The sequence below is a fragment of the Mixophyes fleayi genome, chromosome 2 (assembly GCF_038048845.1).
Source record: "Mixophyes fleayi isolate aMixFle1 chromosome 2, aMixFle1.hap1, whole genome shotgun sequence".
NCBI classification, from domain to species: Eukaryota; Metazoa; Chordata; class Amphibia; order Anura; family Limnodynastidae; genus Mixophyes; species Mixophyes fleayi.
Genome location: NC_134403.1, coordinates 267,993,383 through 268,007,374, shown reverse-complemented (window position 1 = coordinate 268,007,374; position 13,992 = coordinate 267,993,383). Strand labels below are relative to the sequence as shown.

General features: G+C 40.2%; 1 protein-coding gene across 5 annotated transcripts in view; it reads left to right on the top strand.

The window, feature by feature from the left end:
- LOC142138982 (uncharacterized) overlaps window positions 1-13,603 on the top strand; it is a 114,636-nt gene extending 101,033 nt beyond the window's left edge. For 2 of the 5 annotated variants that reach the window (XM_075196170.1, XM_075196169.1), the window contains 3 exons: window positions 2,369-2,493; window positions 6,636-6,770; window positions 13,148-13,603. In XM_075196170.1, coding sequence (XP_075052271.1) covers window positions 2,369-2,493; window positions 6,636-6,770; window positions 13,148-13,155 — 268 coding nt within the window. In that variant the 3' untranslated portion in view covers window positions 13,156-13,603. The remainder of the gene's footprint in view (window positions 1-2,368; window positions 2,494-6,635; window positions 6,771-13,147) is intronic. The other 3 variants (XM_075196172.1, XM_075196173.1, XM_075196171.1) reach the window with 2 other exon arrangements.
- The last annotated feature ends 389 nt before the right edge of the window (window positions 13,604-13,992 follow it).

The window sequence follows — 13,992 nt, the reverse complement described above, 5'->3', positions numbered from 1 at the left end:
TTCTAATGCAGTAACGGCCTTCTTTTGTGTCCATTCATTTGTATTGATTTGTGTGGCAAGATTATGTGAAATGAATAAAGGGTGGTCCTAAAGTTGGACTTGCAGTTACATTTTCACTCATTCCACAATTTTTAAAAATGCTATACAAAAATTTAATAACACTAAAACATACATTAAACCAACCATGGCAGAAGTTGACATATTGGTGTAGATTCTTTAGAACAACATGGGGTGCGCATCATTACCGTTACTACAGTAATTTTAACATGGATTTCTACTCACGGTTTAGGGAGCTGTGAGAAATAATCACTGTTGATATTACCATAGTAGCGATAATGATGCACACCCTCCGTTGTTCTTTAGAGTCCCTTATAGGTAAAAAAAACAAGCATGTTGTATTCTCCTAGGAAGGAATGTCACCTGGAAGCCTACCCACAGGGCCCAATTTTAGCAAAATGTTTGAAGGCAATTTCCACTAATTGATGGTAATATGGCAATGCTAGATTTATCATTTTGGTTCATGATGAGAGAGTTGGTGGATCTCTATTTAAATGTAATTGACTTCTTGGCATAAAACATTACAGCACAATACAAAGATCTTTCAGCTTGTGTAAGATATAATTATCCCACAGCTCCAAATAGAATAGCCTTCATCAACAACTAGATGAGTATTGTTGAAATTTCATAAAGTACATCACACCATGCTGATTTTCATGTAAATCTGCAAGTCAAGTTATATGGGCAGCATGGTGGCTTAGTGGTTAGCACTTCTGCCTTACAGCACTAGGGTCATGAGTTCAATTCCCGACCATGACCTCATCTGTGAGGAGTTTGTATGTTCTCCCCGTGTTTTGGTGGGTTTCCTCTGGCTGCTCCGGTTTTCTCCCACACTCCAAAAACATACTGGTAGGTTAATTGGCTGCTAACAAATTGACCCTAGTCTGTCTATGTGTGTTAGGGAATTTAGACTGTAAGCTACAATGGGGCAGGGACTGATGTGAGTGAGTTCTCTGTACAGCGCTGCAGAATTAGTTACGCTTGTGATTCTATTTTTCAAAGAAACCTCTGACCCTCTCTGGTGACTCGCCACACCCCTTCAATGGCGGTATTTCAAGACACTTATGATTTCATTCCCCCAGTGGGCCCTTCATGCCCCAGTCCGACACTGCATGTATTATTAGTTTCTCAATAAACTACACTGTTAAATGTAATATCTATACAACATGATAATGTTAAACCAAGGTATACACAGATCATGTTCTTAAAAGATATCTATGCTTAAACAGGTTTAAATTGGGCAGCTCTACCCTGTATCCAGCCTGAGCTCCATTTCACAGGTCTACACTAACCCATATACCATTAGATATTCAGATCACAAAAGTTAATCAAAGCAAAACAGAAACTGCATCAAACTGAAAAGAAATTGTAGCTCCTTATGAAACAAATGCCAGAGTCAATAATTTGGTCATTAAGGGAATTATTCCACAGGAGTTTATGGATGATCTTTTATTTTACCTTTATAGAATAATCAATGTGGCAGTTCCAACTAATATTAATAAAAGGAAATATGCAGATAAATAGCTTTCTATGGACAGTGCATCCCTTGTTTAACTTGTAAACAGAATCCTCTTTAATTCGGTCCATTCCATGTCCAGCCAAAGCCATATAAATAGAAATACTGTTTGTCATTTTGCCAATTCTTGTTTCACTGACAGATATAACCCATTGATGCCATTGAAGGATATGTAACAAAAGTGTTAGTAACAAATTTAGATGTATAACTGCTACTTGAGAATCTTAGAGTCACCATTGTGGAATTCCGTGATTACTATACCTTTGACTCCACTTCTGTGTTCTACTTTCATAAATGCCTCTTGTTATGATGCAAGCACACAACCCTTTCATTATGTAGGCATTTTTATTGTTGACTTTGTATGTTACACAGGCTGGAATGTTGTAGTTGTAATAGCATGTTTGCCATAATATTGTAAAAGAAATGGTGGATATTCATGAAAGTGGAGTAATGGCAATTTGAGTTATGTGACAGTTCCATAGCATCCAAATGTGAGTTACTTGACCATTCCAGCTCTGTGTGTGCTTTACCACGCACTCTATTCGTTCTGCCACTGTACAAGTCTATGCATGGCATTTTCAACATTTTTAAAGGATGGCTCCTACGGTCACCATCATAGAATGTCATATAACTCTGCTCCACATTAAATTGATACAATTTACAACAAGCTGTTTGTGGTCCTATTGCATGTGTACACATATTCCATTAGTAATTTTTTTGATATATTGCTATTATCTATAGTAAGTAATAACTAAGTAATGACCTTTATGTTACATGTTAGTGTTCTCGTTACAGCCAGAATGTCAGCGCTAACAGGCTTAATAACCTGCTCCTCATTGTGATTCCTGTCCTGCTGATTAGCTGCATCATTGTTATAACAGCCGTGGTCCTTATTGTGATAAATATTCGTAAGAAAAGAGGTAAGAGCTTAGATTACATTTGAAGTCATATATAAGTATGTAGCACTAGTATTCTGAGACGAGCTCCGCTATGGTCTCAACTTTCACATTTGTTTAACCAGTTGATGGAGACGTAGTCACTGTGGTTTGACATGCAAAGTACTTTTCCATATTCCATCATTGTGAAAAATGTAAAATTCTTAGTAGTTTATGTTGTTTACAAAAATCATCTTCACACTCCACATCTATGATAGTGCTCATGTTGAAAATCATTGAATGGCCAGATTAACACAACTGTAACCCCCTTCACTGTGGTTGTGATATTGGGGTGGTGCATGATTAGATAATGCCCCTCTTTAACTGCGCTGTTCCTCTGCCCTGGCTAGCTATTAGGTGTGGGTATAAGTGACCAGAGGCTCCCCACACATGTGGGTTTTGCAACACTGTCTGTTAAGTGTGGCACAGGTATAGTTGCGTGATGGCGTAGTGTAATAGTTTTATCAGTAAGTTGGGCGCCAGACATACTTTGTATTGCAAAAACGAAACTCTTTATTTACACTCCTTCACTCCAGCACATTCTTAAATAGTTGCAGTAAATATGTACAGTTCATATATACATCTCCTGTCACCTCCTGCACAGGACAGTTCAATTGATAAGACCGTCGCATTAAAAATGGTATCTAGCGCACTCTCTCTCAGATGTGTTCAATCACCACTCTTGTGCGGGGGTAATATCTTCATTTACTTGGCTCTGGCACTGTCTCTGGTGCACTCTCAGGGGTATATTTACTAAACTGCGGGTTGGAAGAAGTGGAGATTTTGCCTATAGAAACCAATTAGATAGATTCTAGCTTTTATTTATTTAATGCATTCTAAAATATGACAGCTAGAATCTGATTGGTTGCGATAGGCAACATCTCCACTTTCTCAAAGCCGCAGTTTAGTAAATATATCCCTCAGTCTTGCTCACCCTTCCTCTGCATTGTGACTCTTCACTTGTTTGGGTTGTGACACTTATGTGCTAGTGGACCATCAGCCCTGCTCTCCCTCCTCTTCAGGGTGACTATTCACTTGTTTGGGCTCTGGCACTTACTAGGTTTCTCTCAGTAAGTGGTCTCCAGTATCTATACTCCTAAGTTCCCAAACTTTCTTTTTGAAAATGGACACATCTTCCTATGGGCCTGCAGCAGTGTTGTTGCAACGAGCCTCTTCATGGAAACTACACCTGTGTGGGTTTTTCTCCCAGAAATCCATTTCAGTCGAGAAACACTATGGTATTGGGGATAAGGAACTCCTAGCCCTCAAATTAGCCCTGGAGGAATGGAGACATCTGTTGGAGGGAGTACAGTTCCCCGTGACTATTTATACAGATCACAAAAATCTTGTTTATTTACAAACTGCATTATGTTTGGATCTGTGCCAAGCGAAATGCTTATTATTTTTTTCTCGCTTTGATCTCATCACCTTCCGTCTGGCACTAAAAACCAGAAAGCTGATGCACTGTCTCGGTCCTTTGACCCTTCAGATATGAAACTGCGCCTAAAAGAAAAATTCAGGTTAGATCCTAGGTATATCCTGGCAGTCACCACCTCTTCCAATCCTAGGTTTCCTCCAGGGAAAACCTTTATCAACGCCTATCATCGATCCAAACGTCTTAAGTGAGCTCATGAGTCATGGTTCTCTGAACATGCCTGCTTTAGGAAGACCAAAGAGCCCATCACTTGTGGCTATTAGTGGCCCTCTTTACACTTCAACGTAAAGGAATTTGTCTCTTATTGCTCCATTTGTTCTCGAAACAAAGTAACCCGACAAGTACTTTATAGGATATTGACTCCTTTACCCATTCCCAAGTGCCCATGGACTCATCTGTTAATGCATTTTATTTCTGACCTTCCTCTCTCCAAGGGCTGCTCAGTGGGGTGGGTAATTACCGATCACTTCTCACAAGCAGCTCATTTTGTACCCTTGAAAGGATTACCATCAGCCTCCACCTTAGCTTAACTATTTATAAAGGATATCTTTCATCTTCATGAATGTCCAGAGGAAATAGTTTCTGATCAAGGGACTCAATTTGTATCCAAATTTTGGAGAGCCTATTACTGAACCATTGGGATTAAACTTAGATTTTCCTTAGTTTATCACCCCCAGTCAAATGGTCTTAACTGAGAAGACCAATCAATAACTGGGAAAATTCCTCAGAATATACATTTCAGCCAAACAGGATGATGAGTTGACTTGTTACCTTGAGCAGAGTTTGCTCACAATAATCAGCATCATGAATCCACCTTAGTTTCCCCCTTCTATGCCATTCAAACTTTTCATCCAAGGCTTCCCCAGTTACCTAATTTACCATCTTCTGGGGTACTGGCAGTTCCAAGATTTGTTATTACAGTGGTCTAGGCTCAAAGAAAAATTTGTTCAAGCCTCCTCCTGGTGCAAGAAATACTTTGACAAAAAAAGAAAACTCCTTTCCTATATTATCTCCTTTGGTGAGCCACTCATATCCTCTACCTTCAGGTCCCATCCATAAAGTTCACTCCTCGATTCATTGGCCCTCTTAAAGCATTCATCAATCCGGTGACTTTTAAAACGACCTCCCTCCTTGAAAATACCCAATCTCTCTTCTGAAACTGCTTATCATTAATAAATTTTCCACTCTCAGGTATTCTCTGGCAATTTCAGTGCAGGAATATAAGGTGAAAGAGATCCTGGACTTTCGGGCCTTGAGAGGTGGAGTACAATTCTTAGTTGATTGGAAGGGTTATGGGCCAGAAGAACGCTCCTGGCTTAGAACTATGGATGTACATGTTCTGGTCCTTTTGAAACAGTTTCACAAGAGATTTTCAGACAAACATTTTAGGGTGTCCAGTGTCCACCCTTAAGGGGTAGGATACTGTAAAGAGTGATACTTACATTGTCCAAGTGTCCGCACTGTCAGCAGCTCTCTGCCTGTACTCATGCCAGCTGTGAATCAGTACGAGCGGCTTCAGACAGCGATGAGGTCATGTGATCGCAGGGCTGGGTCATATCCCCTGTACTGTATAAGGCAGCTTTGAACACTAGATCAGTGTCAAAGCAATAGGTTTACCTCCTAGACGTCTGGCTTCCCTGATACCTTATTCCTGCAAGCTTCTAGTGAACTCTCAGTCTATGATCTAGCTTATTACTGTAATCTTTAACGCTGGTTTCTGCTTGCAGCTCCAGGGTTAAAATGTTAAAATGACCATATTAACAGTAATATAATTAACGCTGCGCTGAACGCAGCCAAATTGAATTCCCCCCTATGGATATGAATTGTGGCAAAGGGTGGAGTTTACCACAGGCTTCTAAAAGAGGAGATAGGTATTTAACTGGCAATCTGAAGAGAAAGGCTGAAAATAGAGTTACACCTAGGATAAAGAGATACATGTGGAGGACAATATGTTTGACAAAATAACAGTAAATAGTGTGATTTAACTTACTTATTTTGAAGTGGTTTAAAAGGCATCCTTTCCACAGCAAACTGCAGGCTGACGGGGGGGTGTCTGCAATTAAACCGAGAACCTGCAAGGAACTCCCTTTTAAAGGCAAGGTGGGAGTGCCATCTGTTCATCAGGTTAGGGCTGTAGGAGTGTAAATTGTTTAAACCTGTCTTTTTCTTTTATGTGTGTGACCAATTCCAGACAGTGGCTGCTGTCTAGAAAGCTGGTCTCTTGTTACTTGTTGCATTAGGGTCACAAGGAAAGTGTGTGCAAACTTTATGTTTGTCATTCCACTGGCGGATACAGAAGGCTGCGATTGGGGCAATCACCTCACCTAGCAGCAATCTTCATCCCATTACATTGTGTTGGAGAGGTCAGGTAATCTGGGGGGAAAAGGGTGGGGCCACCCTGGACCAACCAATCAGAGGGAAGGAGGGGCTTGGATATACAAAATCCCCCCCCCTCCCCCAAAAAAGTTTAGGTCTGCCCCTGTGCCATCTTGACAATAAAAGGCAAAGTAAAAGAATGAAGGTGTTCATGTGTGCATCACCTGAAGTGTGACCGTGTCACAGAATATATTATTAGGTTACCAAATTTCCCTGTAACCCTGTTCTTTCAAAATTTATGAGTGTGAATGGAACATACTGTAAGCTTCCTCTCAACGTGCAATCAACTACATTTTTTTCTTGTTAAATTACACAGTAACCAACAAGCCAAACAATCATGAAGAGAATTTGGCAATGATAGATGGAGGAGCTGCAAGAGAGGGAAACGTGGAAGAAAATGAGAGCACACTAATTAGGGTGGCAAATCAAGAGGACATATCTGGAGAAACAGGTTTGTATATTTTGAAAATAAATAGCTGCTGTATGATATTGGTCTTTATATCTTAGTGGTCCTTTAAAACTGTAGACGACTACATTTGTAACCTAAGGGGAAGTCAAAGAGGAAGTAAAATCCCCTTTTGACATTATTATGTCTGAAAGCCTGTGCAATCTGTAGAGAGGTAACTAAAATATGCCAAGAATAACTTTTATGTCCACGAAATATGCAAAGCAGCTATTTTGGTTTCTCCTTTTTAGATAAAGCAGTCTTTGATTATTAGGGTAATGTTTATTTATCTTGCAACACAAACAGCTAAGCCAGCATTTGTGTGATTGGCTACTTTGTCTCCTAGATAACAACTATGCTACTTGTTCTAACTTATTATTAGAGATGGTCACTAACCCCCGTGTTTTGGTTTTGTATTCGGTTTTGGATTTGGATTACCGTCGTGTTTTGGTTTTGGTTTTGCAAAACCGCCATTGCGTGTTTTGGTTTTGGTTTTGTTTGGTTTTGTTTTGCTATTTTGTTGGACAATCAATGTTTTTGGGCCTAAAATAACCCAATTTAGTGCTCCAACTGTTTCATAGATAAGTAATCTAATTGTAGAGGTAATAAATCTTCCAAAAAACAGTTTAATTCCTGGTAGGTAGGCCTTCATTTATTCTACACACAAAACAGATTGTTTTCCTCTCCATCTATGCATATTGGCAATGCAGCCATCGTCTTTGGATGTATATTACACCCTAACTTATAGTTAAATATGTAAAGAAATGGAAAAAGGTAGTTTGCTTTCTGTCTCTATAGGCCCCCCTCCACTTGTCGAAAATACAAAAAAATTCAGCCTTTATAGACTGTACAATATTAATTGAAATGGACAAAGCCAGTTTGGTTTCTGGCTCTCTAGGCCCCCATCCACTTGTCGAAAATACAAAAAAATTCAGCCGTTATAGACTGTACAATATTAATTGAAATGGACAAAGCCAGTTTGGTTTCTGGCTCTCTAGGCCCCCCTCCACTTGTCGAAAATACAAAGAAATTCAGCCGTTATAGACTGTACAATATTAAGAGAAATGGACAAAGCCAGTTTGGGGTCACTCTATCTATGACACCCTACCCTTAAGGAGAAATTGCCCAAACAGCAGCCTTTCAAGACGGTACGTGATATGGAAATGCCACAAGTCCCTTTCCTCTTTGGGGGTAGATTGCACCCTACACTTACATAGAAAGTTTTAAAAAGATGTTATCGTCATCAACTTCAGCTTCATCCTCACCCTCATCAGTGTGTAAGTCATCATCACAGACTATCATATCATCGCCGCTTGAATCCGCCATTAGAGAACAGTCAGTGCTTGGATGTCTTGGATGGTTAAGGCCTTCCTCGTGGAAGATGTAGTTCATTTTTATAAACATCATTTTCTCCACATTTTTGGGAAGTAACCTTCTACGGCGATCACTGACTAAGTTCCCTGCTGTGCTGAACACTCGATCAGATTACACACTGGAGGGTGGGCAGCTTAAGTATTGCAAAGCAAGTTTGTACATGGGTTTCCAAATGGCCTGCTTTTCTTCCCAGTAAGGAAAGGGACTGTCTGACATTTCCATATCAACTTCCTCTTGAAAGTAATCCTCCACCATCCTTTGCATGTTTATACTCATATTGGATGGAGTTATGGGCAAAGTGACACATTTTTTAGAAAAATCCTTCAAACCAGCCCAGATGTTAAATTGTTCTGGTCTGCCCCCTGCGTCTTCCCTGCTTCTTTTTGGGAAATTTAATTTTTTACGAGCAGCAGCAGCTTGAGAAAGTGAAGGAGGACACGTCGTCAAGCCGAGGTCCAGTTCCGCGGCCAACTTGCTGAGCAATAGCTCCTTGCAAAAGTTCACATCTCGCTCATTTACAAGTAAAGACTCAATGTAGGTCTTAAACCTTGGATCAAGCATAGTGGTCAAAACGTACTGATCCGAGTTCAAGATCTTAATAACTCGAGGATCATTGTGAAGCGAATGAAGTACTTGATCAACAAGGCCAACATACTTTGCTGAATTGCTTGCTTTCAGCTCCTCCTTCATTTTCTTAAGCTGCTTTTCCAATAGTCTAATTAAAGGAATGACTTGGCTCAAACTAGCAGAGTCTGCACTCACCTCACACGTCACAACTTCAAATGGTTTCAGCACCTTGCACAGCACTGAAAGGATTCCCCACTGTGCAAGAGTGAAAAACATCACCCCTCTTTTCCCAATGTCATGGCTTGTGCACTATGCTTGGATGGCTTTGCGCTGTTCCTCCATCCTCTGAAGCATGTACAGGGTGGAATTCCACCTAGTTACCACCTCTTGCTTAAGTTGGTGGCAGGGCAAGTTAAACTGCTCTTGGAGCTGCTGTAATCTCCTACATGCTGTGGCTGAATGCCTGAAATGGCCTGAAATTTTACGGGCCACCGAAAGCATCTCCTGCACCTCACGGATATTTTGTAGGAAGCTCTGCATCACCAAGTTGATGGTGTGAGCAAAACAGGGAATGTGTTGGAAATCACCCAGCTGTAATGCTCGAACTATATTATTGGCGTTATCAGAAATGACATACCCTGGGGAGAGTCCAAGTGGTATAAGCCATGTATCAATCACATCTCTCAGTTTGCGTAACAAATTGTCAGCCGTATGCCTGTTAGTGAAGCCGGTAATACAAAGAGTGGCCTGCCTGTGACAAATGTTACGTAGTGGTGTACATGCTGCTGCTGTTCCTGCTGGTGAAGGTGAATGACCAACCCAGTGGGCTGTCACAGTCATATAGTCTTTGGTTTGCCCACTTCCACTTGTCCACATATCTGTGGTTAAGTGGACAGTGGGCAGAATGGCATTTTTCAGCGCAATCTCTACATTTTTACACACTTTTTGGTATAGTTGTGGAATAGCTTTACAGGAGAAATGGTGTCGCGATGGAATTCTGTAACGCGGACACAAAACCTCAATTAACTGTGAAAAACCAGCTGCGTTTATTGTGGAGATTGGACGCAGATCTAACACTAACATTGCAGCCATGGCGTCTGTGATTCGCTTAGCGACTGGGTGACTGCTGTTATATTTACTTCCCCTAGCAAATGATTGTTTCACAGTTAATTGCTGAAATGTAGGACTGCTCATTTTCTTGACCTGCATCTGGGCTGACGATTCACCCCCAGCAGCAGCAGCAGTGGGACTAACGCTTTCTTCAGAGGAATCAATAATAGCGCAGGAGTCATCCAACCTTAATAAGTGGGATGCCGGGCTAACTCCGAGCGCTACTGAGGATATTGATGAGGATGGTGTGGTGAGTGTACTTTGTAGCCGTCGGGATGTCGGTGAGCGGAGGGTCTTAGCTGATGATGGATTGCTTGTAATTTTTTGGGAAGAACTTTCAGCTTTTCCCAACACTTTGCCATGAACTCTCGTTAAATGGCGTAATATAGACGAGGTTTCAAGATGGCTAAGGTCCCTCCCTCGACTGACTGTGGCTTGACATACACTACAAATGGCTATACAATTGTTGTCTGGATTTGGGTAGAAATAATTCCACACATAAGAAGTGGATTTTTTTCGTTTTATGACCAGGCATGACAATGGCCTTTTTCTTGTGACGTGCCAGAACTGCTGCCACTGGTGCAGGACTTACACTAACAACCTCATCATCATCAACATCCTCATTAGCGCCCTTGTCGCCTACACAAATCTCCCCCGCATCCTCTTCTAATTCCAAAGTGGCATCCTCAATTTGTGTATCACCGGCTACACTTGGGCTATTAAGGCACACATCAGCAGAATGCTCACGATTAGACATCCCACTGTTGGATGGATTCTCCACAGGGATTGGTGTCATTTCTGAATCGGCTTTGATGCGTAACAGTAGTTGTGCACCAATTGTAGACTCTGTAACTTTTGGGATCTGCCACTAATAGCCAAAGGTGAAGGCCTCATTCTCTCTTTGCCACTGCGTGTGTAGAATGGCATGTTGACAATTTGTTTTTTATCGGCACTTAGCTTTTGCTCAGTAACACTTCTTTTTCGCTTCAACACAGTAATTTTTTTTTATTGTTTTGGTTTTTGGACTGATTTCGAAACACTGTGTAGTTTGACATCGCCTTGCCCAGATGACGTACTGGGAACACTAACATCAGGACTGGTAACAGAACCTGGTTGCTCATTCTGATCATATGTGGACTGCTTTGAATCCATTCTGAGCCCAAAGCACTGTGGAGTGCTAAAAATTATTTGGTAAAATACTGCTGACAGATAGTAATTTTGACAGCCAGAAATATTTATGCACAATTATGGGGGACACCCAAAAAAGCACTGTGGAGTGCTAAAAATTATTTGGTAGATACTGCTGATAGATAGTATTTTTGACAGCCAGAAATATTTATGCACAATTATGGGGGACACCCCAAAAGCACTGTGGAGTGCTAAAAATTATTTGGTAAGATACTGCTGACAGATAGTAATTTTGACAGCCAGAAATATTTATGCACAATTATGGGGGACACCCCAAAAGCACTGTGGAGTGCTAAAAATTATTTGGTAGATACTCCTGGCAGATAGTAATTTTGACAGCCAGAAATATTTATGCACAATTATGGGGGACACCCCAAAAGCACTGGGGAGTGCCAAATGTTGAAGAAAATAAAATCCTCTATCCTCCTCTCTTCTCTAGCGATTTTTGGTAGCTCAATTGGAATAAGAATATTGTATTCTCTGTCGCTGCTCTAATCAGCCTGTAACTACACCCTGCTCTCTCCTCTGTCAAATGGCGATGGATTGCTGTGGAGGCGTGTATTTATAATCTTCAAGTATTGCGAGAACCGAGCCCCGAGATCCGACGACGTCACAATGACATTCGGCCTCGGTTCGGTACTCAGATACTCAAAGTTCGGATGGGTTCGGTTCTCGGGGAACCGGACCCGCCTATCTCTACTTATTATGAACACAGTCACCACATTTGTGACTTGGATTTTGCTTTTTCGAGGTTAAACAGGGTTTTAGCACTGTGATGCATACCTCAAAACAGTACTTTCACATCCATAAATAATTTAAACACTGCCATCACCTATTGTATTAGGTCAATATGACCTGATACTTTACTACACAAATGTACACACTAGTCTCCCTGTTAGTTAAACCTGTTACCCCTTCACACACTAGCATTTAAAAGTTTAACATAGCCAAGCAAATGCTCCTCTTCTTAAAATGCTTATGGATTTGTTAGGATAGCAAGGACAAGCCTTTTCATATAAACAGGTACAGTGCAAACATGATACATTTCATGCAGAATAAATGTAAACTAGTTACGAAAATAAAACGGATAATTTTATTTTACAGAAAGTAGAAAACTTACTTAAAGTCATATCATCTGCATGCTGGAGGAATTCAAGGATTGGAATAGGCTTTAACTAAATTTGTCCCCAAAAGTCTGACACCAAGAATAGTTTGCCATTTGATTTTAAACCCAAACTTTCCTTCCTCACAATCCTCTATTGTGATACTATTCCCATGCAAAGTCTTCTCCTCGCTTGTCCCCAACATACTTCAATCACCAAATCGTATCTATATTTTGCAGCCATAGCATCTGCCTAGCTGTATGCCCTACTCACACACCGCTTGGTCCCACTTCCATGTTAATTGTCTAGAACAAAAATTTATATTACAAATATTGTCATGTTTTCACAAAAAAAATAATTTAAATAGCTACCCTAGATTTTTGGTAGAAGGAGAAATGGTTTATCAGATGGAAACCAACCGATTTGGGAACAAGCTTTTCTCGTAAAATAATGTAGCTTGGTGAGACAGTAAGCGTACTTAGGTGTGGGAAACTTTTCCTTTCAACAGGACACAGGACATGTGCATAGCAGGGTGCTTAGCAACTGGACAATGGAAGATGTCAATTAAATCAGATTAACTGCTGCCCTGCCTGCTCTCAATGATTTTGCTTTTTAGAAATCAATTTGCTATGGTTTTATTTTAACTCTTGATTGAGTCTCAACCATGATATAATTTAATGATAAAATAATAAAAATGTTTAAAAACAGTACCTTAAAGAAATACATGCACCCGTGAACTTGTTATACTTTCCATTTTGATGAGTTAATGAAAACAAATAATGTCACACAAGTGTTTGGTGGCTATTAATCTTGGTAAACACAGATTAACAGGCGTTGTGTTTGGCTGGAATGTCCCCACAGCTTAGTAGCATAGGTGAATGCATAATTGTATAATAACAATATTTGAGCTTTAATAAATACAATACATCTTGGTGACATTGCCCGTAACTTGTTTATGTAGAGTAACATGCATTTTTAGTTTAGCGACCCTTAAGTAAAACAAGAGAAAACAACAAGTAATGATTGCTATTCTTTTTGCAGAAGTCTGAGTATAAAATACTACCATCTGTGTGAAGGCAACAACCAAAAAGCATATGGATTTATTATCCTTACTAAGATTTGATGTCTATTCATAAACTTATTCTACTATCAAAACTTTTGGGAAGACTCGGCAGATGTATGTGTTAGTATAAGTTGTCCATTGAAATATTTTTTATTGTTGTTAACTGATTACTTGCTTTGTTATGTTCCGTAGGTCACAACTCAAAAGCACTGTTAGGAATCATTTGTTTTAAATTACTGCTGTGATCATCATTATCATCATCATCATCTATTTATTTATATAGCACCACTAATTCTGCAGTAATATAACCTCTAATTATATTAGTGGCTAGCAATTCAGCCTCATAGCACTGGGGTCATGAGTTCGATTCCCAACCATGGCCTTTTCTGTGTGGAGTTTGTATGTTCTCCCTGTGTTTGCGTGGGTTTCCTCCGGGTGCTCCGGTTTCCTCCCACACTCCAAAAACATACTGGTAGGTGAATTGGCTGCTCTCAAAATTGACCCTAGTCTCTCTCTGTCTGTGTGTGTGTGTGTTAGGGAATTTGGACTGTAAGCTCCAATGGGGCAGGGACTGATGTGAGTAAGTTCTCTGTACAGCGCTGCGGAATTAGTGGCGCTATATAAATAACTAAAGATGATGATGATGATGATATTAAGTCTCAACTTTATTTGGAACTTCCTCAGGCCCATTCACTAGAATTTGACTGATATCTACCAAGACTTAAAACACTTAATTTCCAAACACATGCTTTTAAATCTTTTTAGGATTTTGAAAATAAAACAAACATGAAAAGAATTTAGTTACACCAATACAAATCATGAG